The 25,000-nt window shown below is 41.0% G+C and overlaps 2 protein-coding genes across 4 annotated transcripts in view; one reads left to right on the top strand and one right to left on the bottom strand.

Moving 5' to 3' along the window:
- Positions 1–5,619, top strand: part of LOC138964491 (vezatin-like) — a 36,800-nt gene extending 31,181 nt beyond the window's left edge. For both annotated transcript variants that reach the window (XM_070336461.1, XM_070336462.1), the window contains 2 exons: positions 808–882; positions 2,265–5,619. In XM_070336461.1, the coding sequence (XP_070192562.1) occupies positions 808–882; positions 2,265–3,521 (1,332 nt within the window). In that variant the 3' untranslated portion in view covers positions 3,522–5,619. The remainder of the gene's footprint in view (positions 1–807; positions 883–2,264) is intronic.
- Positions 5,620–5,868: 249 nt separating this feature from the next.
- On the bottom strand, positions 5,869–23,275 carry LOC138964490 (macrophage scavenger receptor types I and II-like). 2 transcript variants are annotated; one of them, XR_011455119.1, is made up of 5 exons: positions 23,018–23,275; positions 18,668–18,809; positions 9,140–9,334; positions 6,693–7,078; positions 5,869–6,660 (listed from the first exon to the last, which is right to left on the bottom strand). XR_011455119.1 is itself a non-coding variant. In XM_070336460.1 (4 exons), exons 1-4 carry the CDS (start codon positions 23,076–23,078, stop codon positions 6,901–6,903), a joined length of 576 nt encoding a protein of 191 aa, XP_070192561.1. In that variant the 5' UTR covers positions 23,079–23,275; the 3' UTR covers positions 5,869–6,900. The 2 variants fall into 2 exon arrangements, 1 of the variants encoding a protein (XP_070192561.1); XM_070336460.1 differs by having other exon boundaries at positions 5,869–7,078.
- Positions 23,276–25,000: the final 1,725 nt, after the last annotated feature.

Genomic DNA, 25,000 nt, shown 5'->3' with positions numbered 1-25,000 from the left:
TCTTCTTTATTTCTTTTTCTGGAGCTTAGAAACCGAACAACGTGGAAATCGTCTTCCCCGAATCGGCGAATGCAGAGGTGAGAACTGGAGAAGTGAATCTATCGATACCACAATCCTTCGCGCGACCCCTGACCTAGTCTTGACACCTGACCTGGTCTACACACACACGACACAAACCAGTCAACTGCGTGTAACCCCTAAAAAAAACAAAAAAACACCCGTTTTATTTGGATACACGCTTTAACTACACACATGCCGACACAATGTTGATCATTGCTTCAATATTTTGAAGATGGTGCTTGAAAAATAACCAGGTGAAATGAGTATTTCGGTGTTTAGTCAAATGTTAAAGTTTCTACCACAGACATACACACATACGCACGCACAGACAGACAAAGTTACGATCGCATAGGCTACACTTACGTGAGCCAAAAAGGAAAGAAAAAGATCTGAGATGGGGACACAAACTGTTGTCATGGGAATGACTGTGCCTACAGTAATGAGTTCAACAGTACGATTGACTTGGAAACCAAAAGAGAGTTAATAGCTGAGGAGTCATGATGACAGTACAGGCCTAAAAGATACAGGGTAAAAGAGAAAGTGGGAAGTGTTGGAAAGATAGAGCAGGAACATACTATCTGCTTTTATTATTTAACTCTACTGTTTTGACAGTGTACTTCAACTGGAAAATCAAAGCTTAGACATATGTGACATTTTTTATTAGCATTTTGAAAATTGTGTTCATTTTTTCTTTCGATGTTAGGGTTGGTATGGCCATACTTTCAGTAAAACTTTTGTTGTGTGCAGGTCTTTGAAGCTTATTCTGAACCACAAGAATATCAGCAACATGGCCGTTCTGAATTTGCATCTGCTGAAGAAGAGGTGATTTTAAGTCTTTGAAACACGTTTCATGAATACTGTCTCTCTTTCACACCTGTATTTTTCTGACTTAAATCATACAGATATATATGTGTAGGCATTTTCATTGATACAGTGGAACCCCTCTATTAAGACCTCAAGAAAGATGAGAAAATCAGGTCTTAAAATGGAGGGAGTCTTAAATTTGGTGGTAAAATGACAGAGGTTATGAACAAAAAATCAAAAGAAAACAGATTCTTGAAAAAAAGGGAGTCTTAAATTAGGGGGGCTTAAAAGGGGTTCCACTGTATACTGATAAAGGTTTAATTTTGTAAACTGCGCCTGGGCACTAATGTTCTTCACAAAAGTACATGTTTTGATGAACGCTTAAGCGGCCAGATAGCAGTAACTATGTATGCTGCTACAGTGGAACCCTCTCTTATAAGACCTCTACAAATCTGAGAAAATCAGGTCTTAAAAAGGAGTGAGTCTTAAAAAGGAGGGGGTCTTAAAAAGGAGGGAGGGAGTCTTAAAAAGGAGGGAGTCTTTAAAAGGAGCGAGTCTTAAAAAGGAGGGAGTCTTAAAAAGGAGGGAGTCTTAAAAGGAGGGAGTCTTAAAAAGGAGGGAGTCTTAAAAAGGAGCGAGTCTTAAAAAGGAGCGAGTCTTTAAAAGGAGCGAGTCTTAAGAGAGAGAAATTCAAGTTTTACGCTCTCACGCCAAAGCCATTAGGGGCATGTTCCCGGGTTTTAACCCGACTTTAGATGAGATACACAAGTGTATGCGTGTTTAGGTGGTATCAGCCATCTGCACTTATGGCAGAATGACCGAGGTCTTTTACGTGCCACTGTGGTGACACGGGGGTGGGAGATGGATACCGTCTCTGGGTCTGCACATAAAGTTGACCTGTGTCCGTCCCGGCCCGGATTCGAACCAGCGACCTTTCGATCACAAGTCCAGTGCTCTACCACCTGAGCTACCCGGGCCCCCAGCGAGTCTTAAAAAGGAGGGAGTCTTTAAAAGGAGGGAGTCTTAAAAAGGAGCGAGTCTTAAAAAGGAGGGAGTCTTAAAAAGGAGCGAGTCTTAAAAAGGAGGGAGTCTTAAAATGGAAGGAGTCTTAAAAAGGAGCGAGTCTTAAAAAGGAGGGAGTCTTTAAAAGGAGGGAGTCTTAAAAAGGAGCGAGTCTTACAAAGGAGGGAGTCTTAACAAGGAGGGAGTCTTAAAAAGGAGGGAGTCTTAAAAAGGAGCGAGTCTTAAAAAGGAGCGAGTCTTAAAATGGGGGTCATTTCACAGAGGTTATGAACAGAAAGTCTGAGAAAACAAGGTCTTAAAAAAGAGGGAGTCGTAAATTGGGGGTCTTAAAAGGTGGTTTCCTCTGTACTTTAAAAACTTTATTGCACTTTTTCCAGGCCTGGCATAAGAAACAGAAGGGGGACCTGAAGATGTGTCTGAATGAACTCCAATCCATCATCGACGTACGAGCAGCAGAGACGCGAGAAAGGGAGCGTGCCGCTTTGGACAGAATGAAGTCTTCCTCCTCCGCTGTAACAGACCACAACTTCCCTTCAGACGAGCACAGAAAGAGCAAGGAAGAGGAAAAGGCTTACTCTAACAGCAGAGCAAATCCAGACGATAAGCATGGTGAAAGGTATGCTGGAGCGTTGCACGAGGACACTGAGGATCTTGCAAAAGATATCGAAGATCGTGTTGAATTCTGGAAACAGTTTGACCAAACAGAGCGCACTGTATTAGCTACCGAGCAAAGAGACGACAGGAAAGACGATGAGGAAAATGGTAATGATAACATAAGTAGAAGTAGTTCACTTGAAGTAGTGGGCGCAGAAATGATTGCACCTCATCAAAGAGCGAGTGTGTCAAGTCTGCAAGAATCAGACTTTGTGTTCATCCCAACCCCAGCCAGTGAAAAAACAGACATCGCACCAGTCAGAAGCCAATTAGACGAGGAGGTTGAAGGGATGGGTTCACAGCAGTGTGTACCTGTCCCTCACCAACCTCCCCCTCCCAGTCACCTTCACACAAGTATTGCGAGAGATTCGTCAGATCTTCCCACAGTCGAGGACCATTTTGCAGTGAACCATGAAACGTGCTCTGAAGAGAAAGAGGACAGAAGCAGTTCACTTGCGAAAAAGGACAGTCCCTTTGAAGAGATAGACGAGAAAGAAGACAGAAGCGGTTCCCTTGCTAAAAAGGACAGTCCCTTTGAAGAGATAGACGAGAAAGAGGACAGAAGCAGTTCACTTGCCAAAAAGGACAGTCCCTTTGAAGAGATAGACGAGAAAGAGGACAGAAGCAGTTCACTTGCCAAAAAAGACAGTCCCTTTGAAGAGATAGACGAAAGTCAACTTGAAGATAAAAATAATAGCAGATTGGAAGAAAAAACATGCATGCAGTTGCATGGGAGGAGTGACAGCCAGTTGAAAGAAAAAAGCAGAGAAGGTGTTGAATCAGGATCCAGGAGGGAACCGGAAGGTATAGAGGAACATTTATCCTTACCTGGAGCACCCTCACCGTTTGCGTTCAGCATAGCGTCCATGGTGGCGTCTAGAGCCAAGAACTTGGCACGCAGTGAAGACACCTTTGGGGACAGCTCTTCAGAGGAAGGGGAAGATGAGGACTGCAGAGATGATGAGGTTGTTTCCGGCTAGGTTCGGGGTTCGATTCTTTGCAGTTTAGTTTAGGGATATAAACTTTATGTAACTGAAGTAAAGATGATGGGATGGTTACAGTTTATTTAGTTTAGGGTTTGCTTCACATAACTGAAGTACATATGGACATCGTCATGGAATTTTAGTGTAACTCATTTTATACAGCTTTTCAAGTGTTTATCAGGCATGGGAATTGTCCGCCGAACGGCGGATTTCCGCCGAATTTTTATTTTGTTCCGCCGAAAAAGCAAAAGTGTCCGCCGAAAAAATAAAGGGGGGAGGCAAACAAATGAAGCACCGGTTACTTTTGCCTTTGCGCAAAAGCCCGCGAAAACTGTCCGTACTTTGTTCACGCACTGCTACCGCCCGCCTCAGTTACTTGAACTTTAGTGAAACAGCTCGCTGTTGATTCGCGGGCACGCTATAGGATTCGTAGTGTACCTTTGTCTCTAAAAGTCACAAGGCTACAACGATCTGTGTGTGAGGCGAGATCAAAGGCAGGTCCATTGTGATAGCTGGATGGCCTTGTTTATAGACACTGACCTTCTTTCTAGGGGTCATTGACTCAGTTTTAGCTATGAGAGGTGGTTCCCCTTTCATATGAGAGAGGAAACACTTCCTGCACCCGGGTCAGTGACCGATTTTAACCTATGGGGAGTTTAACCTATGGGGCGGTCTCTTTGATGTCTTGAGAGGAAACTTGGCCAGGGTAGTACATGCACCAGAACTGGTGGACACCATGAAATCGGAGATTGATCGGAGATTGATCAGAATGTACATGTACATGCTTTTACACGACTTTTTAAATTTTACTTCTAAAATTGTGACAGTAAAGTGAACATTTGAACGATGCCTCTCTCTATGGATTATATTATGAAGCTGTTGAAAACATGCAGAGATTGTACTCTCCAAGGAAAGATCGATGGGACGATCATTTGAAGGTGAGTGGGAAAACTTGTCTTAAAACCATTTAGGGTTGAAAACTCCACAGCGAATTGCTGATATAACGAACTAAAATTTATCTCCCTTGAGATTCGTTGTACCCGGACTTCACTGTATAATACATATATATGTACATGTATATAATTTTTTTTTCTTCAAAAAAGCAAAAATTGGTACTAAAAACTCTGATTCTAAAAACAGAATTTAATGGCAAACTTGGAGCTCAGATGACACCAGATTGCACCATCTGGGTTCTTTGGAGAATTTTTTTTCCGGGGGGGCATGCCCCCGGACCCCCCTAGTAAGGCTAGGCGCTTCGCGCCGTCGACTTGACGCTTCGCGTCTTCAGTTATACATTTTCCGCCTTTTTTACAATTTTCAATTCCCATGCCTGGTTTATATTTGTACCTGGTATGGATAGAAAGATGAAAGAATGTTAAATCATGTTTTGTAAGTCGTATTTGAGAGAATATTTCTCATGGAGAATGATTTACTTTGTCTAAAGCACAAAAACATCAAAATCACCAAGAATCGAGTTACGCCAAAATTCCATAACGACGTCGGTTTGATTCTTTGCAGTTTAGTTTATGGTTAGCTTTATGTAATTGAAGTGAACTAATGATAACAGGATGGCTAGAGTTAAGTTCAAGGTTTGCTTCACATGATTGAAGTACACGTAAAGATGGTGAGAAGTCTAGAGTTTAGTTCCTGATTTGATTCTGAACAGTTTAAGTTCAAGGTTTCATTCTCATACAGTAATAGAAGTAAAGATGATAACATTGCAACAGTTTAGTTTTGGGTTTGCTTCATTCGTATGATTGAGGTAAAGATGATAAGATTGCTAAAGGCTTGTTCAGGGTTTGGATTTTAGCAAAATATTTCAGAGTTGAGTCATATGAGTGAAGTAAAGAGGATGCTGAGATTACTTCAGGTTAGTTCAAGGCTGGATTCTTCATAATTTAGTTCAGGGTTTGCTTGAAGTAAAGATGATAAAGTTATTTCAGTGTAGTTAAGGGGTTGTTGTTTGTTTGTTTTTTCAAATCTATTTGTTACAGAGTTAAGTTCCAATTGTGTTGCATGTGATAGTTTGTTTGATACAGGTGCTTGATTGAGTTTCAGTTTGACTCAGTTTTACAAATAAAACATTTTTATTTAATATTTGTAGTGAAAGTTCTTTAGAACTGGTAGAGACTGTGTACTAGCAGATCGACTGTGTGTGTGTGTGTGTGTGTGTGTGTGTGTGTGTGTCACATGTGTGTGTGTGTCTGTCTGTCTGTGTGCGGGCATGTGTTAGCTAGAGTGAGAGAAACTGTCACATGTTTTGTTTCCATATTAACATCATCTGAGTTATTTTCTAATAGTCCCTCAATCCAAGTAAAAGAAGTAAGAAAAGGTAAAGCACCAATGTTTTGGGAAAATGTTTTATTACACATACATCATACAAAAACAGCAGAATTTACTAACTTATCTCATTTTCATTTCAATTAAATAAATAAAAAAATGTGTAACTCCTTGGGCATTACCAGTAATTTATAATTTATAATAGTCACATTGTTACCGTATGGTTTTAATGAACACTCAACTCTCTCCAACGAAAATAAAACAAGGATAGACCACTGCATCTGGCATAGAGTACAGAGAGTAAACACACCCCTTTTTAGCCTGTATTAAGACCTGTCAATTTAAGACACACGCCCTCCATTTTAAGACCTTGATTTTTCAGCTTCCTATGTCATTATACCTCTGTGAATTTACTTCAATTTTAAGACTCCTTATTTCTGAGATGTTTCAGGGGGGGGGGGGGGGATGTTCCACTTTACTGTAGCAGGTAAGGGTTCTACAAAGTTATGGCGCTCTTGTTGCTTCTCATTGAACACAGCCAAATGTGAGTGCGGCTCAGAGGAACAAACCCCTGAGCACGTTCTACAAACATGCCCACACCTTGAGCCAGCACTACTGGCCGGAAGACACCAAGCTCTGAGGACCCACTACCGATCTACAGAAGACTGCAGACTTCTTGGCAGCCACTGACCTGAGGATTTTACAACCATAACATCGAACGCAGAAGAAGAAGAAGTTGCTTGTCATTACATTTACATCCAAAAGTCAAACAACCCAACACAGAGCGATTTCAAAACAGCTTGAAAAACTTAAGACACCCTTCTGCACAGTGGAACCAACCTCCTTTTAAACCAACCTCCTTTTAAACCAACCTCCTTTTAAACCAACCTCCTTTTAAGACCGAAAAAAATCGGAGAAAGTCAGGCCTGAAAATGGAGGCAATCTTAAAATTGGGGTAAATTTACAGAAGTTATGGACAGAAAATATAAGAAATCACGATCTAAATAGGGAGAGAGTCGTACATCGGGGGGGCGATGTCTGACAAAGGGGGTTCCGATGTATGCGATGACAGAAAAAGAGGGAGTTAAGAGTTCCTTCAGTATTTGATGACGGAGATTCCTTGCTGATGATAATGTGGAATGTTGTTAACCACGCCCACCCTGTGTGTTATTGCTGCCTTCTTCTTAATGATGATGACAATAATCGCGACAACGATTATTGGTCCCACGACGCCTGCTGCGACGGATATTTCTACAGTTTTAGAAATGGCGGACCTGTGGACAGAAAAATTAAACTTGTCACCGAATCAGGTTCTAGACTGCTGTGTGAAATATCTGATTTGCTTAAATGTATAAGTAGTGCCAGTATTGATTCAGATTTATGCCAAGGCTTGCAAGCGTGTACGCTCGGTCTGACTCTGTCTTTCTCTTTCTCCCCCCCCCCCCCCCCCCCCCCCCTCCCTGTTCTTGACTCGACTTAGGCTGGCCGCTGTCTGTCTGTTTGTCTGTCTGTCTGTCTCTCTCTCTCTCTCTCTCTCTCTCTCTGTTTCTCGCTCTCTCTTTCTCACACACACATGCGGCGTACACACACATACATACATACATGCTTTATCTCTCTCCCAGACTCTCTCTCTCTCTCTCTCTCTCTCTCTCTCTCTCTCTCTCTCTCTCTCTCTCTCTCTCTCTCTCTCTCTCTCTCTCTCTCTCTCTCTCTCTCTCTCTCTCTCTCTCATCTCTCTTCAGTTTTTCTCCCGGCCCACCCCTCAGTCTCTCTCTCTCTTTCTCTGTGCTGCTCGTTGTTTGAACAGTTGACATAACCTGCAGTTCAGTTCTTTTTACATTTAGTCAAGGTTTGACTAAATGTTTTAACATAGAGGGGGGAATCGAGAAGAGGGTCGTGGTGTCTGTGTGTGTGTGTGTGTGTCTGTGCGTGCGTGTGTGTAGAGCGATTGAGAGTAAACTACTGGACCGATCTTTATGAAATTTTACATGAGAGTTCCTGGGTATGATATCCCTGGATGTTTTTTTCATTTTTTGGATAAACGTCTTTGATGACGTCATATCCGGCATTTTGTAAAAGTTGAGACGGCACTGTCACACCTTCATTTTTTAATCAAATTGATTGAAATGTTGGCCAAGCAATCTTCGACGAAGGCCGGACTTTGGTATTGCATTTCAGCTTGGAGGCTTAACAATTAATCAATGACTTTGGTCATTAAAAATCTGAAAATTGTAATTAAAATTATTTTTTTTATAAAAGGATCCAAAATTACATTTATCGTATTCTTGATAATTTTCTGATTCCAAAAACATATAAGTATGTTATATTTGGATTAAAAACAAGCTTTGAAAATTAAAAATATAAAAATTATGATTAAAATTTAATTTCCGAAATCGATTTAAAAACAATTTCATCTTAATCCTTGTCCGTTCCTGATTCCAAAAACATATAGATATATGTTTGGATTAAAAACACGTTCAGAAAGTTAAAAAGAATAGAGATATAGAAAAGCGTTCAATCCTCCTCAGCGCAACCGCTACCGCGCTTTTCTGGATTGTTAATGTCACTGCCTTTGCCACGAGGGGTGGACAGGTCTTGTGGAAAAAATGGAATGCGTTCAGTTTCATTCTGTGAGCCGGTTCGACTGAGTTTGACTAAATGTTGTATTTTCGCATTACGCGACTTGTTTATTTTGCCAAACCACTGATTTGACAACATAGATCACAATAAGCTCAAAATGATGTGAAATCAGTAAATGATTGCCAAGCGACGGGTTTGAACAACTTGAAAGAGAGTTTTGCGACTTATTCTCCTTTTCTTCATGTGTGTCTAAGGTGAAGGGAGTACTTAAAGCTGAAGAGTACCGATAAAAGTATTTAATTGGCTTTTGAAGAAACAAGAGACTCGAGTGGGATGGTTGGGAGACACACACACACACATCAGGCGACAGTATCCAGGGTACACTCTAAATTTGACAACACATTGTGCACATTTTGTCTGTTCCCAATGTGTGTTCTCGCAAACACTTTTATGTGTTCAAAACTGGTAACAGCAGGGTGAACATTTTTAAGTGTTCATATCTGAACACTAAAAGGGTGTTCAAAAGTGGTTACACAAAAAGTGTTCAGAAGTGGAACACTTTTCTTTAGAGTGTAGTCAAAGATATATATCTGAGCTGAATAGTGTCCCCTCTTTTTTTCAAAACCAATTAATAAGTTTTATCGGGACTCTTCAGCTACCACGCATATCCCGAATCAGCTCATTCTGTGATGGTGTCACTAACGTGATAGTTTACGAGGGAAGGGTGATAGACTAGAAAGACTTGAACTACTCACACAATGTGATTGTCCCCGTTGCACGACACGCCAGCATCTTCGGAATGAGAGCAGGAGCCGAACATCGAAGTGCCATGCGTGGTGTACGTGCAGTCTGTGAGCTCTGTTTCCCAGCCTTGACAGCGAACGTCGTCCAACAAGATTACTCCTGAGCCTCGGCCGAAGTGAGCGTGGCTGTGTGCCTCCGCTCCAGAACTGGAACGGAGAAGAACGATAAATGGAGAGAGAGAAAGAGAGAGAGCGAGCGAGAGAGACAGACAGACAGACAGACAGACAGACACAGACAGACAGACAGATAGAGGGAGGGGGTGGGGGGGGGGGGGGGGGGTAGAGTGTGCGTTAACGAATACACACTCGAGTGAAGAATTAGAACTTCAAGTGTTCTGCCGGTCAAATGTTTTTCGTGGTCCAGGCAGGCGTGTGGCCTTTTCGGGAGTGATATCGAGGTTTTCATACATCAGGACAACGCTCTTCATTGTGGTAATAACAACAGGATGTCGCTAACATTGTTGCTTGACGGCAATATGCGAATCACCACTTGTTCATTTTTGTTGTTGTTCTGCATTGTTGCTTGACAGCGATTTGGGAATAACCACGTTTTTAATTTCGAGTTAAAAAAAATAGAGAGAGAGTTGTGGATATTCGTTTTGTTCAGATTCATTCTCAGATTACTGTCTCAGAGGAGCGTGACCTAATTGAAGAATGAAATGCAACTATCATTTTTCATCAAATAAAGAATATGTTGCATTTGTTGTGTGCCTGAAACAATACAGCTATATGTTTTCAAACCATATTTGAATTTTTTTTTTCTTGTCTTTGTTTTTGCGATTTTACTTTGCTGAAAATCAGCTGCTTGAAAGCAGTCATTTTGTGACATTCCTCTCTGCACAAAATACACGCGTTCATTTCCAGTATACTGCGAGTAAAGAAAATCAAGTGTACAGGTCAAAAGAGGTGATGCACATGTTTATGCAGACAATATCCGTCTTAGTTTTAAATGTTGTGTTATGGAGAAATTTTAACAGGTCCAAAATGCTGTTCAGTCGAGTCATCATGTCATTTGAGTACCCGACATAGAAAACCAGCCCTGGGCTCATAATTACAATGTGTTAGAACTTCCTTGTAGTGACACGTTAATTGTACACATGACTGCGACACAGTTTGAGTTACTACATTTATCGTTTTGTTTGTCAGTGATTGTATCGTGAATCTCAGAAGTGGACGTGGCGTCATGCATTTTGTGCCTCGACCGAACAAAAGGTGTTCTTTTCTCCCCATGTAATGACATAATCACAAACATTTTTAAAAAACACACCTGAACCCAGTTTTATCCTGCCATGACGTTAGAATCAGAAATGCTTTGAACATTTAGATAAAAAGAAAACACACCAGTAACCAGGTTAGGTTATGCTTTTAACAGTATAAATGGTTGGTTACTGAGCGCGTGACTGGCAGTTTTACTTCCGCGTGTACGTAGAATTGTCTTAACCTTTGGCGTGCTTCCTGGGTTCACACAAACCCATACTTTTAAAGAGTAGTAGTGATTGTAACTATCCCTCTGCCGACGGCGCGGGTTCTGCTACACCCATAATTACCAAAGCGGCGGAACAGTGTCTGTCTGCCTGTTTGTCTCCAAGAGACTGTCTGTCTCTCTGTCTGTCTGTCCGTATCTCTCTGTCTGTATGTCTGTTGTCAGTTGCTCTGTCTGTCTGTCTGTCTGTCTGTCTGTCTATCCGTCTATATCTGTCTATCCGTCTATCTGACTGTCTGTCTATCTGACTGTCTGTCTCTGTCTCTGTCTCTCTCTGTCTCTGTCTCTCTCTCTGTCTCTGTCTCTCTCTCTCTCTGTCTCTCTCTCTCTGTCTCTCTCTCTTAGTCTCTGTCTCTCTCTCTTAGTCTCTCTCTCTGTCTCTATTTCTTAGTCTCTCTCTTTCTTAGTCTCTCTCTCTCTCTCTTTCTTAGTCTCTCTCTCTCTTTCTTAGTCTCTCTCTCTTTTTCTTAGTCTCTCTCTCTCTCTTTCTTAGTCTCTCTCTCTCTTTCTTAGTCTCTCTCTCTCTTTCTTAGTCTCTCTCTCTCTTTCTTAGTCTCTCTCTCTCTCTTTCTTAGTCTCTCTCTCTTTCTTAGTTCTCTCTTTCTTAGTCTCTCTCTCTCTCTTTTTCTTAGTCTCTCTCTCTCTCTTTCTTAGTCTCTCTCTCTCACTCTCTTTCTTAGTCTCTCTCTCTCTTTCTTAGTCTCTCTCTCTCTCTCTTTCTTAGTCTCTCTCTCTCTCTTTCTTAGTCTCTCTCTCTCTCTCTTTCTTAGTCTCTCTCTCTCTCTTTCTTAGTCTCTCTCTCTCTCTTTCTTAGTCTCTCTCTCTCTCTCTCTTTCTTAGTCTCTCTATCTCTCTTTCTTAGTCTCTCTCTCTCTCTTTCTTAGTCTCTCTCTCTCTCTCTTTCTTAGTCTCTCTCTCTCTCTTTCTTAGTCTCTCTCTCTCTCTTTCTTAGTCTCTCTCTCTCTCTCTCTTTCTTAGTCTCTCTCTCTCTCTTTCTTAGTCTCTCTCTCTCTCTCTTTCTTAGTCTCTCTCTCTCTCTCTCTTTCTTAGTCTCTCTCTCTCTCTTTCTTTGTCTCTCTCTCTCTGTCTTTCTTAGTCTCTCTCTCTCTCTCTTAATTAGTCTCTCTTTCTCTCTTTCTTAGTCTCTCTCTTTCTTAGTCTATCTCTTTCTTAGTCTCTCTCTCTCTCTTTCTTAGTCTCTCTCTCTCTCTTTCTTAGTCTCTCTCTCTCTCTTTCTTAGTGTCTCTCTCTCTTTTTTAGTCTCTCTCTCTCTTTCTTAGTCTCTCTCTCTCTCTTTCTTAGTCTCTCTCTCTCTCTCTTTCTTAGTCTCTCTCTCTCTCTTTCTTAGTCTCTCTCTCTCTTTCTTAGTCTCTCTCTCTCTCTCTTTTTGTCTCTCTCTCTCTTTCTTAGTCTCTCTCTCTCTTTCTTAGTCTCTCCCTCTCTCTCTCTTTCTTAGTCTCTCTCTCTCTTTCTTAGTCTCTCTCTCTCTCTCTTAATTAGTCTCTCTCTCTCTTTCTTAGTCTCTCTCTTTCTTAGTCTCTCTCTTTGTCTCTCTCTCTCTTTCTTAGTCTCTCTCTCTCTTTCTTAGTCTCTCTCTCTCTTTCTTTGTCTCTCTCTCTCTTTCTTAGTCTCTCTCTCTCTTTCTTAGTCTCTCTCTCTCTCTTTCTTAGTCTCTCTCTCTCTCTTTCTTAGTCTCCCTCTCTCTCTTTCTTAGTCTCTCTCTCTCTCTCTTTCTTAGTCTCTCTCTCTTTCTTAGTCTCTCTCTCTCTTTCTTAGTCTCTCTCTCTTTCTTAGTCTCTCTCTCTCTCTCTTTCTTAGTCTCTCTCTCTCTTTCTTAGTCTCTCTCTCTCTCTTTCTTAGTCTCTCTCTCTTTCTTAGTCTCTCTCTATCTCTCTCTTTCTTAGTCTCTCTCTTTCTCTCTCTCTTTCTTAGTCTCTCTCTCTCTTTCTTAGTCTCTCTCTTTCTTAGTCTCTCTCTCTCTCTTTCTTAGTCTCTCTCTCTTTCTTAGTCTCTCAGTCTCTCTTAGTCTCTCTCAGTCTCTCTCAGTCTCTCCCTCCCACTCTCCCTCCCCCTCTCCCTCCCCCTCTCCCTCCCCTGCAAGAAGTCGGTGAAGGGAGAAACTCGATGCACCCACTGAAGTAGCGCTGTGGGTTTCCCTGAACCCACCCCGTCGTTAGAGAAATAAACGGTAAAAACCCTCTTTCAAATGTATGGGTTCAGACAAACCCGCATCGTCGTTAGAGAAATAAACGGTAAAAACCCTCTTTCAAATGTATGGGTTCAGACAAACCCGCATCGTCGGGCGTGTGTAGTCAAAAGCGGCATCCGGCAAAGGTTAATGTCCCCCAATATGAGAGGGCAAATGGGCCCAAACGGAGCGCTCATTTAAGGAGGGCGAAATAAGTGAGGGCGCCTAAATATAAAATGAGCGCTCAAGTTAAAGGATTGATTGGCTGGTAAAAATAGTTAGCCAATCAAATCACATTTCTTAAGATTCGCGCTCCAAAAAGGAGGGCGCAGTTTATTTGGCGAGCTATAGATTCGCGCTCCAAAAAGGAGCGCGCATTTATTGAGGGCGCAGCTTATCGTTATGGGGCAAATGGGCCCAAACGGAGCGCTCATTTAAGTAGGGCGAAATAAGTGAGGGCGCCTAAAATGAGCGCTCAAGTTAAGGATTGATTGGCTGGTAAAAATAGTTATCAATTTCTGTAGATGCACGCGCCTTTATTGCGCCCGCATGTTTGGATCGCGAGTCGGTAAAACACTTGCAATGGAAACATTGTCGGAACGGAGACCATAGTCATTGCTTGCCACCATGGCTTCACGAGAACACAGTTTTAAAGACACCTCGGCTAGATGTAACGGTGATCTCAAAGTGTTTGTAAACCAATGAAACAATTCCGCCAAAAGACCAAGAAGTCGAGATCGTTTGTGTTGATAATCATTGATCTATGTACTGTCAGTGTAGTGCGCCTTATTTATGACAGTGGTTCGACAATTGTGATGTGCGTGTGTTTGTATGTGTGTGTGTGCGTGTGTATGTGCGCTTATGAATATATACATTAGGCAAAAAAAAAAAAAAGGTCTGTTTACGGTAACATAGGCCAAAAAAATAGGGTCGGTAGGTCGGGATTGTTTTTGTTGTTTTTTTTCCCCAAAAAAACATATTTTTACGTTATTTTGCCAAAAAAACAAGATTTTTTTTTCCCCAAATGCCAAAAAAAAGTCTAGGGTCGCGCGAAAAAACTAGGGTCGGTCGGGTTACCGTAAACAGACCTATTTTTTTTTTTGGCCTTAGTGAGGGGTTTAGGTAGGATATGTGGGTATGTGTATCAGTGAGAGGTTGATGTGTGTGTGTGTGTGTGTGTGTGTGTGTGTGTGTGTGTGTGTGTGTGTGTGTGAAGCGCGATAACTATTATATGTGTGTCTGTGTTCTTGGGAGTCAGTCAGTATGTGTATGTGTTTGTGTTGGGGGGGATGGGGGGGGGGCTTGAGGGGGGGGGGGGGGTTGGGGTGCGCGTGTACATTTTATTTCGTTAGAAACATGTACAGAAACATGTTCATTCTATGTATTAGGGGAAGGGCTCCTAATATGGACCACTTTTTGTTTCATGCTGATAACTAGGGTGTTTTCTTGCAGAGAAGTTTCATTTTGTGTTTGACTCTCGACGCATTGACAGGAGTGGTAGACTGAGGACTATGGTTGCTAGAACGTCACGTTTCCGCAATTCTTTTGTTCCCAGAGCTATCCATGCTTTCAACCAATCACATGTTAGAGGCCTCTATCATGTTTCTCTGTCATAATTATTACTGTACTCTGTTGCTGGGTTATCTGTAATGTATGTATTTTTAGTAACTGTATTACCGTAGTCCAAATGTGCGGTGTTCTAGTCGACATGTGGTGCTTTGTATACCTTGTGTGTGCGTGGATGTGGAGGTGGACTCTTGGACGTCTTTTTGCTATTGGAATTATGGTTTTTGTTAAATTGTATTGCTGTTGCTGTTGTTGTTGTGTGAGTGAGTTGTGTGTTGGCAGACTTGACTTGACGGATGACTGTTTGCGTTAGTGAGACTGTGATCATTTTTTTTAGTATGCATTCTTATTCTTTTGATTGGAAATGAGTATTGTTACAACATAATTTCCATATGGATTAATAAATTTGAGTTGAGTTGAGTTGAGTTGAGTTGGTAATCCTTCTCTCTTATGTGAACTTTTAGGCCTAATTACAGTGTAATAGTTTTGTATTCTTGGTCTTCTGGTGGAATTTTTTAATTTGTTTACAAACACTTTGAGATCACCGTTACATCTAGCCGGGGTTTCTTTAAAATTGTGTTCTCGTGAAGCCATGGTGGCAAGCAATGACTACGGTCTCCGTTCCGACAATGTTTCCATTGCAAGTGTTTTACCGACTCGCGATCCAAACATGCGGGCGCAATAAAGGCGCGTGCATCTACAGAAATTGATAACTATTTTTACCAGCCAATCAATCCTTAACTTGAGCGCTCCTTTTAGGCGCCCTCACTTATTTCGCCCTCCTTAAATGAGCGCTCCGTTTGGGCCTATTTGCCCCATAACGATAAGCTGCGCCCTCAATAAATGCGCGCTCCTTTTTGGAGCGCGAATCTATAGCTCGCCAAATAAACTGCGCCCTCCTTTTTGGAGCGCGAATCTTAAGAAATGTGATTTGATTGGCTAACTATTTTTACCAGCCAATGAATCCTTAACTGGAGCGCTCCTTTTAGGCGCCCTCACTTATTTCGCCCTCCTTAAATGAGCGCTCCGTTTGGGCCCATTTGCCCTCTCATACCCCAACGCCCAACGTCAACCCCCATGCAAGGAAAACTGATAAGTTTCTTCCATTTTTTTTTCATTTATAGTTTTACCTCACCCATACCCACTTTTCAACGATCTTCTTTGAACTTTATTTTTCAAGGTCCATGTCACGCTCAGTTTTGAACCATCATCCTGAGAATGACCCCTGAACAGTGTAATGAAAAAGTAATGTCCCTGTAACCGAGTTCACAGTAAGCGGACTGATTTCACCATACATGCGCGCATTAGTGGAAGAATCTTTTGTAATGTATGTTTGATGGTGTATGCTTTTAATTAAGCGTTGTTGACTATGAATGTAGATGTAAATGCTTGTATAACTGTGTTTTAATTTTAAATGTGTCAAGCGCAAAGAGCATAATTGTAAAGTTATGATGTTGCGCTATATAAATGCTCATTTATTATTATTATTTAAGTTATTGAGACATCCCAGTGCACTAAGGGATTTATAGAGCAAATCGAGAAAATTCATTATTGAACGAAGCGCATAGCGCTGAGTTCAATAATTATTTTCGAGATTTGCTCTATAAATCCCTTAGTGCACTGGGATTGTTTCAATAACGATATTGTCGGTACCGCCAGAGAAAAAAGAAGATACAACACGCACATTTTGCTACGCGCATTTGAATAGGCATAACTGTGTGGTCAGGTCGTATAGAAGATCTACTTTTGTGTGGGCTGTCTCGTGTGTCGTGCTTTCATCACACGCAAACTCTTGTTTTAATTTCTGTTGGTAAATTCCAGTGTAGCGTTAAGCTAAACAGTGATGATCTTTCTCTCATTTGAACTCGGAGAAAGGACTGTGCTTTCAGTTATTTGCGGTTCGAAACCTTCATCGAGCTCCGACAGATTGACTGTGCAGAGTTGTGCCCCTTGCCAAGGTCGACGGAAAGCCCATTTTCAAAATAAACGTGGCATGTTTTTTGTGTGGTATCTTCCCTCATCGGGGAGTCTGGTACTAAATATGAACGGTAAGAATGCTCTGAACCCTACACGTATTATATCCCCATCGTTTTATCGTTCACATTTGCCTAACATGTTAATTTGCTGAGCGGGATTTATGTCGTCTGCTAGGCTATTGCACTGAGTCTCATTTCAAAAACAAAAATTGCTCGTCCCGTTGCACTGAGTCTGCACACATAAAGTAGGCTGGTAATAAGTCTTATATGTGGTAAGAACGTTCTAAACCCTACACGTTTTCGATTCCGATTGTTCTTGCCTTAAAATAAACGGAAAACATTCATTTACTGAACAGATGCAGTCGTATTTCAGTGTAGTCTGCTACGTGCTGATCTAGCTGCTACGTTATCGGAATAACACTTGTGTTTTCTGTTAGCTGCTGGGAATTGTATACTAACTCATCATTTGGTAATGTGGATAATAAGGTACATGCCACCAACATGGCATAATTATGAGAGGAATCTTCGCAAGTCGAAACTGAAAAATTAGACACAGCGGGTTCTATTTTTAGATCAGTGCAACTGTGGGCGGCACAGGCGCATGCAATCTGTCAGAAAAAACCCACTTCTGCTTTAATTGAAAAGCAGGACATTTATGGTCATAATCATTGGTATTGTGGAGAATATAAGCTACATGTCATTAATTAATTCTGAGGATGAGAGTACAGTCTCGCTTTGGCAAAGGGTGTAAGAATACGCTCTGTGGAAAAGTTAGCGCACTCCAGGAGTGCGCTAACAGATTTAAGTGCATCGCCATTAGCCAATCAACTGGTTCACATCAGTCATGTGACACCAGTACTTACTGACAATTATTATTATTATTATTATTATTATTATTATTATTATTATTATTATTATTATTTAAGTTATTGAGACATCCCAGTGCACTAAGGGATTTATAGAGCAAATCGAGAAAATTCATTATTGAACGAAGCGCATAGCGCTGAGTTCAATAATTATTTTCGAGATTTGCTCTATAAATCCCTTAGTGCACTGGGATTGTTTCAATAACGATATTGTCAATACCGCCATAGAAAAAAGAAGATTCCAAGCGCACATTTTGCAACGCGCATTTGAATAGGCATAACTGTGTGGTCAGGTCGTGTACAGTAAAGATCTACTTTTGTGTGGGGTGTCTCAAGTGTGTCGTGCTTTCGTCACACGCATTTTAATTTCTGTTGGTAAATGCCAGTGTAGCGTTAATCTGAACAGTGATGATCTTTCAGAGAGACCTCATTTGAACTCGGAGAAAGGGCTGTGCTCTTCATTATTTGCGATTCGAAACCTCCAGTCGAGCTTCGACGGATTGACTGTGCGGAGTGACTCCCCTTGAATTGACTCGAAGCCGCGGGACTCGACGGTTCGCACATTTTCAAAACAAATGTGGCATATTTCTCGTGTTGTATCTTCACTCATCGGGGAGTCTGATACTAAATATGAACGGTAAGAATGCTCTGAACCCTACACGTATCATATCCCCATCGTTTTTTCGTTCACATTTGCCCAACATGTTAATTTGCTGAGCGGGGTTTATGTCGTCTGCTAGGGCAATCAAACCACTGCATGCAGTCTGCACTGACGATTGTTCTTGCCTTGAAATAATAATTCGGAAACCATTCATTTACTGAACTGATGCAGTCGTATTTCAGTGTAGTCAGTGCGGCTACGTATGACAGAGTCGATCGAGTCAGTCTTCCAAACTGGTCTAGCTGGTACGTTATCGGAATAACACTTGTGTTTTCTGTTAGCCGCTGGGAATTTTATATTAACTCATCATTTGGTAATGTGGATGATGAGCTACATGCCACTAACACGATGAGAAGAATCTATGCAAGTCGGCGAGAATTAGATGAAACACAGCGGCTTCTATTTTTAGATCAGTGGCAGCCGCACTGTGGCACAGGCACATGCAATCTGTCAGAAAAAACCCACTTCTGCTTTAATTGAGAAGCAGGGAATTTATGGTCATTTGGTATTGTGGAGAATATAAGCTACATGTCAGTAATTAATTCTGAGGATGAGAGCACAGTCTTGCTTAGGTAAAGGGCGTAAGAATACGCTCTGTGGAAAAGTTAGCGCACTCCAAGAGTGCGCTAACAGTTTTAGCGCATCGCCATTAGCCAATCAACTGGTTCACATCAGTCATGTGACACCAGTACTTACTGACAATTATTATTATTATTATTATTATTATTATCATAACCAACCTTTCGTATCCAAGTTCTCTGCAGACGACTCTGGCGTCCGTGTCATCCCAGAAGTCATCACAGACCGTGCCCCACACTCCGTACTGGTACACCTCCACTCTTCCCTCCCAGTAGTGAGAACCTCCCACCAGGCGTACCCTGCCTGCAATAAGAACTTTCTTAAAGGGCACAGTCTTTGCCGTAAAAACAGTTTTACTCGCAATCTCATATCTGCTCAGGCTTTGACATCACTGGGGTAACAGAACTGAAACCCCTGAACGTTGTTAAAAAACTAAAGATATCTGTACTCACCGATACGAGAACAGCACAAGACAGTAGGGGAAGGGCTCCTAATATGGACCACTTTTTACATTTAGTCAAGTTTTGACTAAATGTTTTAACGTAGAGGGGGGAATCGAGATGAGGGTCGTGGTGTATGTGTGTGTGTGTGTGTGTAGAGCTATTCAGACTAAACTACTGGACCGATCTTTATGAAATTTGACATGAGAGTTCCTGGGTATGATATCCTCAGACGTGTTTTTCATTTTTTTGATAATTGTCTTTGATGACGTCATATCCGGCTTTTCGTGAAAGTTGAGGCGGCACTGTCACGCTCTCATTTTTCAACCAAATTGGTTGAAATTTTGGTCAAGTAATCTCCGACAAAGCCCGGACTTCGGTATTGCATTTCAGCTTGGTGGCTTAAAAATTAATTAATGACTTTGGTCATTACAAATCTGAAAATTGTAAAATAAATATTTCTTTTATAAAACGATCCAAATTTACGTTCATCTTATTCTCCATCATTTTCGGATTCCAAAATCATATAAATATGTTATATTTGGATTAAAAACAAGCTCTGAAAATTAAAAATATAAAAATTATGATCAAAATTAAATTTTCGAAATCAATTTAAAAACACTTTCATCTTATTCCTTGTCGGTTCCTGATTCCAAAAACATATAGATATGATATGTTTGGATTACAAACACGCTCAGAAAGTTAAAACGAAGAGAGGTACAGAAAAGCGTGCTATCCTTCTTAGCGCAACTACTACCCCGCTTTTCTTGTCAATTTCACTGCCTTTGCCATGAGCGGTGGACTGACGATGCTACGAGTATACGGTCTTGCTGCGTTGCATTGCGTTCAGTTTCATTCTGTGAGTTCGACAGCTACTTGACTAAATGTTGTATTTTCGCCTTACGCGACTTGTTATTTCATGCTAATAACTAGCTTGTTTTCTTGCGAAGAAGTTTCATTTTATGTTTGGTAGTCCTTCTCTCTTAGGTGAACCGTTAGGCCTAATTAGAGTGAAATAGCTTTGATAGACATTCAGCAAAAATTAAATACAGAAAAAATCACAAATGGTCTATATTAGGCGCCCAGGCTCCTAATATGGACCAGTAAAGGGGCCTTCTCGAAACACTGTCAAAAGCTCCCTATACTTCAAAATAACATGAAACAACTTGGTGTGCATGTCAGACTAATTCAAATATGCTTTACATTTATCTGTTTCGAGTTGATGAGAGCATTTTTTTAAGCACACGAGGAAAGTAAAGAAGCATATCAAAAACAGAGTGAAAATAAGTAAAATTATCAACTTCCACAAAAAGAAGACAATTTGATATATTGTTTTGAAAGCTTGAGTGCTAGTTATAGGTTATTTTCAGCAAGCTTCTTAATGAAATAATGAAAATAGCCTTTAGCTTTTATTTTCTTCGATTTGCTGAAGGTGGTCCATATTAGGGGACTCGCACATAATTTGAGATTTTGCTATTATTTTTTGTTTGCAGTAGAAACTCGGGGTCAAAACTGCTAAAATGTAACAAATACGGTCTTAGCTGTCATATATAGCAATTTTTGTGTGATAAAAGCTTTGGCTGTGGACAGAAACGAGTCCGTTTTAGGCGTCAAATTTAGAGTGAACGCTGCCAAAAGTGAAAAAAAGTGGAAAAGCCTGACAGTTTTGAGGTTTGTGTTTCTGCAACTGTTTTGACATGTGCAAGTTATCCAGAGAGGGTGAATACAGCTAATGAAATTGCTTTTAGCGCTCTAGCGCCGTTAGTTTGTCAGATCAAGAGGTGGTCCATATTAGGAGCCGGTCCATATTAGGAGCCCTTCCCCTACTGTCATGTGCTGTTCTTGTATCGGTGAGTACAGATATCTTTTGTTGTTGTTTAACTTTGTTCATCTCACAACAGTCACTTTGTTGTTTACATCCCTAAACGTTGCTTTTCTTGGCTTCTCGTCAGTTGTCTGACCGCAACATTTTTGTAATTATTTTATGATTTAAAAGGTAGTTTTTTTTTCTAATATCAGAACATATTTGTCAAGGTACTCTGAAAGAAAAGGTCATACCATGCCTTCTTTAAAAACCACCATCGCACGGAGAATAAGCAAGTTGAAATCTCCATAGATATATGCTAGAGATCCACAAACAGATCAGACTGCCAACGTTCCAAAATTCAGAATACAACAAGTCGCGTAAGGCGAAATTACAACATTTAGTCAAGCTGTCGAACTAACAGAATGAAACTGAACTCACTGCATTTTTACAGCAAGAGCGTATACTCGTAGCATCGTCAGTCCACCGCTCGATGCACAGGCAGTGCAATTGACAAGAGCGGGGTAGTAGTTGCGCTGAGAAGGATAGCACGCTTTTCTTTATCTCTATTCTTTTTAACTTTCTGAGCGTGTTTTTAATCCAAACATATCACATCTATATGTTTTTGGAATCAGGAACCCACAAGGATTAAGATGAAATTGTTTTTAAATGGATTTCGGAAATTTTATTTTAATAATAATTTTCATATTTTTAATTTTCAGAGCTTGTTTTTAATCCGAATATAACATATTTATATGTTTTTGAAATCAGAAAATGATGCAAAATAAGATAAACGTAAATTTGGATCGTTTTAAAAAAGATTTTTTTTTTAAATTTCGGATTTGTAATGACCAAAGTCATTAATTAATTTTTAAGCCACCAAGCTGAAATGCAATACCGAAGTCCGGCCTTCGTCGAAGATTGCTTGGCCAAAATTTCAATCAATTGGATTGAAAAATGAGGGTGTGACAGTGCCGCCTCAACTTTTACAAAAAGCCGGATATGACGTCATCAAAGGTATTTATCGAAAAAAAAGAAAAAAACATCCGGGGATATCATTCCCAGGAACTCTCATGTCAAATTTCATAAAGATCGGTCCAGTAGTTTGGTCTGAATCGCTCTATACACACACACAGACAGACAGACAGACAGACACACAGACACACACATACACCACAACCCTCGTCTCGATTCCCCCCTCTACGTTAAAACATTTAGTCAAAACTTGAGTAAATGTAAAAACAAGAATGGTGGGTAATGGGAACGTTTATCATGGAAAAAAACCTGAATGTAATGTAGTGTAATGTAAATTGTAAATGTAACGTTTTGTTTTGTCAACAATAAACGTTCCAATAACCTACCGTTCTTGTTACATTTAGTCAAGTTTTCACTAAATGTTTTAACATAGAATCGAGACGAGGGTCGTGGTGTATGTGTGTCTGTCTGTCTGTCTGTCTGTGTGTGTGTGTGTGTGTAGAGCGATTCAGACTAAACTACTGGACCGATCTTTATGAAATTTGACATGAGAGTTCCTGGGTATGATATCCTCAGACGTTTTTTTACATTTTTTGGATAAATGTCTTTGATGACGTCATATCCGGCTTTTCGTGAAAGTTGAGGCGGCACTGTCACGCTCTCATTTTTCAACCAAATTGGTTGAAATTTTGGTCAAGTAATCTCCGATGAAGCCCGGACTTCGGTATTGCATTTCAGCTTGGTGGCTTAAAAATTAATTAATGACTTTGGTCATTAAAAATCTGAAAATTGTAAAAAAAATATTTTTTTTATAAAACGATCCAAATTTACGTTCATCGTATTCTCCATCATTTTCTGATTCCAAAAACATATAAATATGTTATATTTGGATTAAAAACAAGCTCTGGAAATTAAAAATATAAAAATTATGATCAAAATTAAATTTTCGAAACCAATTTAAAAACACTTTTATCTTATTCCTTGTCGGTTCCTGATTCCAAAAACATATAGATATGATATGTTTGGATTGAAAACACGCTCAGAAATTTAAAACGAAGAGAGGTACAGAAAAGCGTGCTATCCTTCTCAGCGCAACGACTACCCCGCTCTTCTTGTCAATTTCACTGCCTTTGCCATGAGCGGTGGACTGACGATGCTACGAGTATACGGTCTTGCTGCGTTGCATTGCGTTCAGTTTCATTCTGTGATTTCGACAGCTACTTGACTAAATGTTGTATTTTCGCCTTACGCGACTTGTTTTTTGATTCCATATGCCAGAAAGAAAATCTCACCAGTGACGCCATTTGCAATGAAGAGGAAGTGAAGACATAGGAAAATCAACTTAGACAACATGCTGTCGTGTTGGGTGTGTATCAGCTCAGATGCTCGGCAAGGATGAACTTGAAGCGCAGCGTTGATTCCTCCAGCAACTCGGAAGGGCACACGGAAGCCGTTTTCTTTTGCCACAAACCTGCTGGCTCTTTTTAAAAGCGGCTTCTGTTGGACTGACTTTGACAGTGAGTGACTGTGTGTGTGAAATTGACTGATCCTAAAAGTAAGGTAATCTTGACACTTGGACTGTGCACTACTGTGGTTCACCACTACAATGCCCGCCCCCCCTCCCCCATCCCCTCCCCCTTAATAAAGACTCTCCCTTTTTAAGACTATGCTTTTACAAATTTACTGTTTATACCCTCTAGAAATTGTTCTCCATATCAAGATTCCCTCCTTTTCAAACCTGATTTTCCCAGATAATTGGAGGTCTTGAAGTCAGGGTTCGACAGTAGGTATACCTAGCTTTGTGTTTCAGCCACTTACCGTCAAAGATCCGTTGCACGCGTTAATTAGCTGCATGTATGCAGAGACTGTAGAGTACACAGATCTGTGTACTCTACAGTCTCCGATGTATGTGTCTACGATAAGAACGGTTCCAAGCTCTATTACTGAGAAGATAATCTGTTTGAATCAACCATACAGTGACAGACGGAAATGTGAGACCCACTGTAATATATACACCTTTAGCAATGATAATTATGTAGGCTGCCGTTATACCTCTAACTTTGAAACTTGAGCTGTTAGGGAGGAGTCCGTCGCGATATAACCTTCGTGGTTGAAATCGACGTTAAACACAAAATAAAGAAAGAATAGGGAGGAGTGAGGGGGGGGGGGGGGTGATGTGGACAGATTTTGTAAACTGCTCGTGAGGCCGCTCGTCCGGACATAGCAAAGTACAGTATTCATTCCAGCTGACTGCAGACAGTCTTTTGCTGGCAGATTCTGTTGTGTGTGTGTGTGTGCGAGTGGGTGGGCGTGCGTGTGAACGTACGTGCGAGCGTGTGGGTATGACTGCGATATCCATCCGTTGACTCCACCTTGTTTTGAGTTGTCTCCTTGTGAAGTGAACCAACTTCTCTATAGCTGCTGTTTACAAACACTAGGTGGTCTTTGCAGAAACATCTTTGGGACAAGACATAGGGTCTGGGTATGCGGGAAGTCAAGTTAGCTAGGGTTCAACTATCTTGAGAACTTGCATTTAGACCCCCGACCCTAAAAAAGGAATGGAAGAAAAAACAAGTCGCGTAAGGCGAAATTACTACATTTAGTCAAGCTGTGGAACTCACAGAATGAAACTGAACGCACTGCATTTTTTCACAATGACCGTAGTCCGCCGCTCGTACAAAAGGCAGTGATCGAAATTGACGAGCCTGTTTAGCGCGGTAGCGGTTGCGCTGTGCTGCATAGCATGCTTTTCTGCACCTCGCTTCGCTTTAACTTTCTGAGCGTGTTTTTAAAGGCACAGTAAGCCTCCCGTAAACCATCACAGAGCTCCCAGAGCGTCTACATACAGTACAAGCATACTTCCATTTGAACGCTCACCGAACGGGAACATCCTGGCTGCTTTCTGTCGAGCGTGAGAAATGTTCAAAGAATTTATTTTCGTGGACTTGTTCCTCTACAACAATGGCGCCTCGTTTTGGTGCTGGACGGCTGTTATGAATATTCAATACCGGAAATCACGCCCGGACAGTAAGCCTTCCGTAAACCATCACAGATACTGTCAGGCTTGTACACACAGTACAAACACCCTTCCATTTGAACGCTCACCAAACGGGAACATCCTAGGTGCCCTACGTAAAGAGCGAGCAATTTTTAAAGAATTAATTTTCCAGATTGTCTCGAACACTTTTTGGACCCATCCTGAACTCAGGTCAAAAATGAGTTACTTCCCTTCGGGTCTCATTCTATTGATGTTAACTGGCAATAGCCGTGGATCG

The sequence above is a fragment of the Littorina saxatilis genome, linkage group LG4 (genome assembly GCF_037325665.1).
Source record: "Littorina saxatilis isolate snail1 linkage group LG4, US_GU_Lsax_2.0, whole genome shotgun sequence".
NCBI lineage: Eukaryota > Metazoa > Mollusca > Gastropoda > Littorinimorpha > Littorinidae > Littorina > Littorina saxatilis.
The sequence above is the reverse complement of the archived record's forward strand: the minus strand, read 5'-3'. Positions and strand labels throughout refer to the sequence as shown.

Excerpts from the sequence above, each read along its gene's own strand:
- LOC138964490 (XM_070336460.1), bottom strand. The coding sequence starts at position 23,078 with ATGTTGTCTAAGTTGATTTTCCTATGTCTTCACTTCCTCTTCATTGCA. Across the intron at positions 9,335-18,667 it reads AGAGAACTTGGATACGAAAG|TTCTGGAGCGGAGGCACACA; the intron begins GTTGGTTATGAT and ends TCTCCGTTCCAG. Across the intron at positions 7,079-9,139 it reads AACGGGGACAATCACATTGT|GTCCGCCATTTCTAAAACTG; the intron begins GTGAGTAGTTCA and ends TTCTGTCCACAG.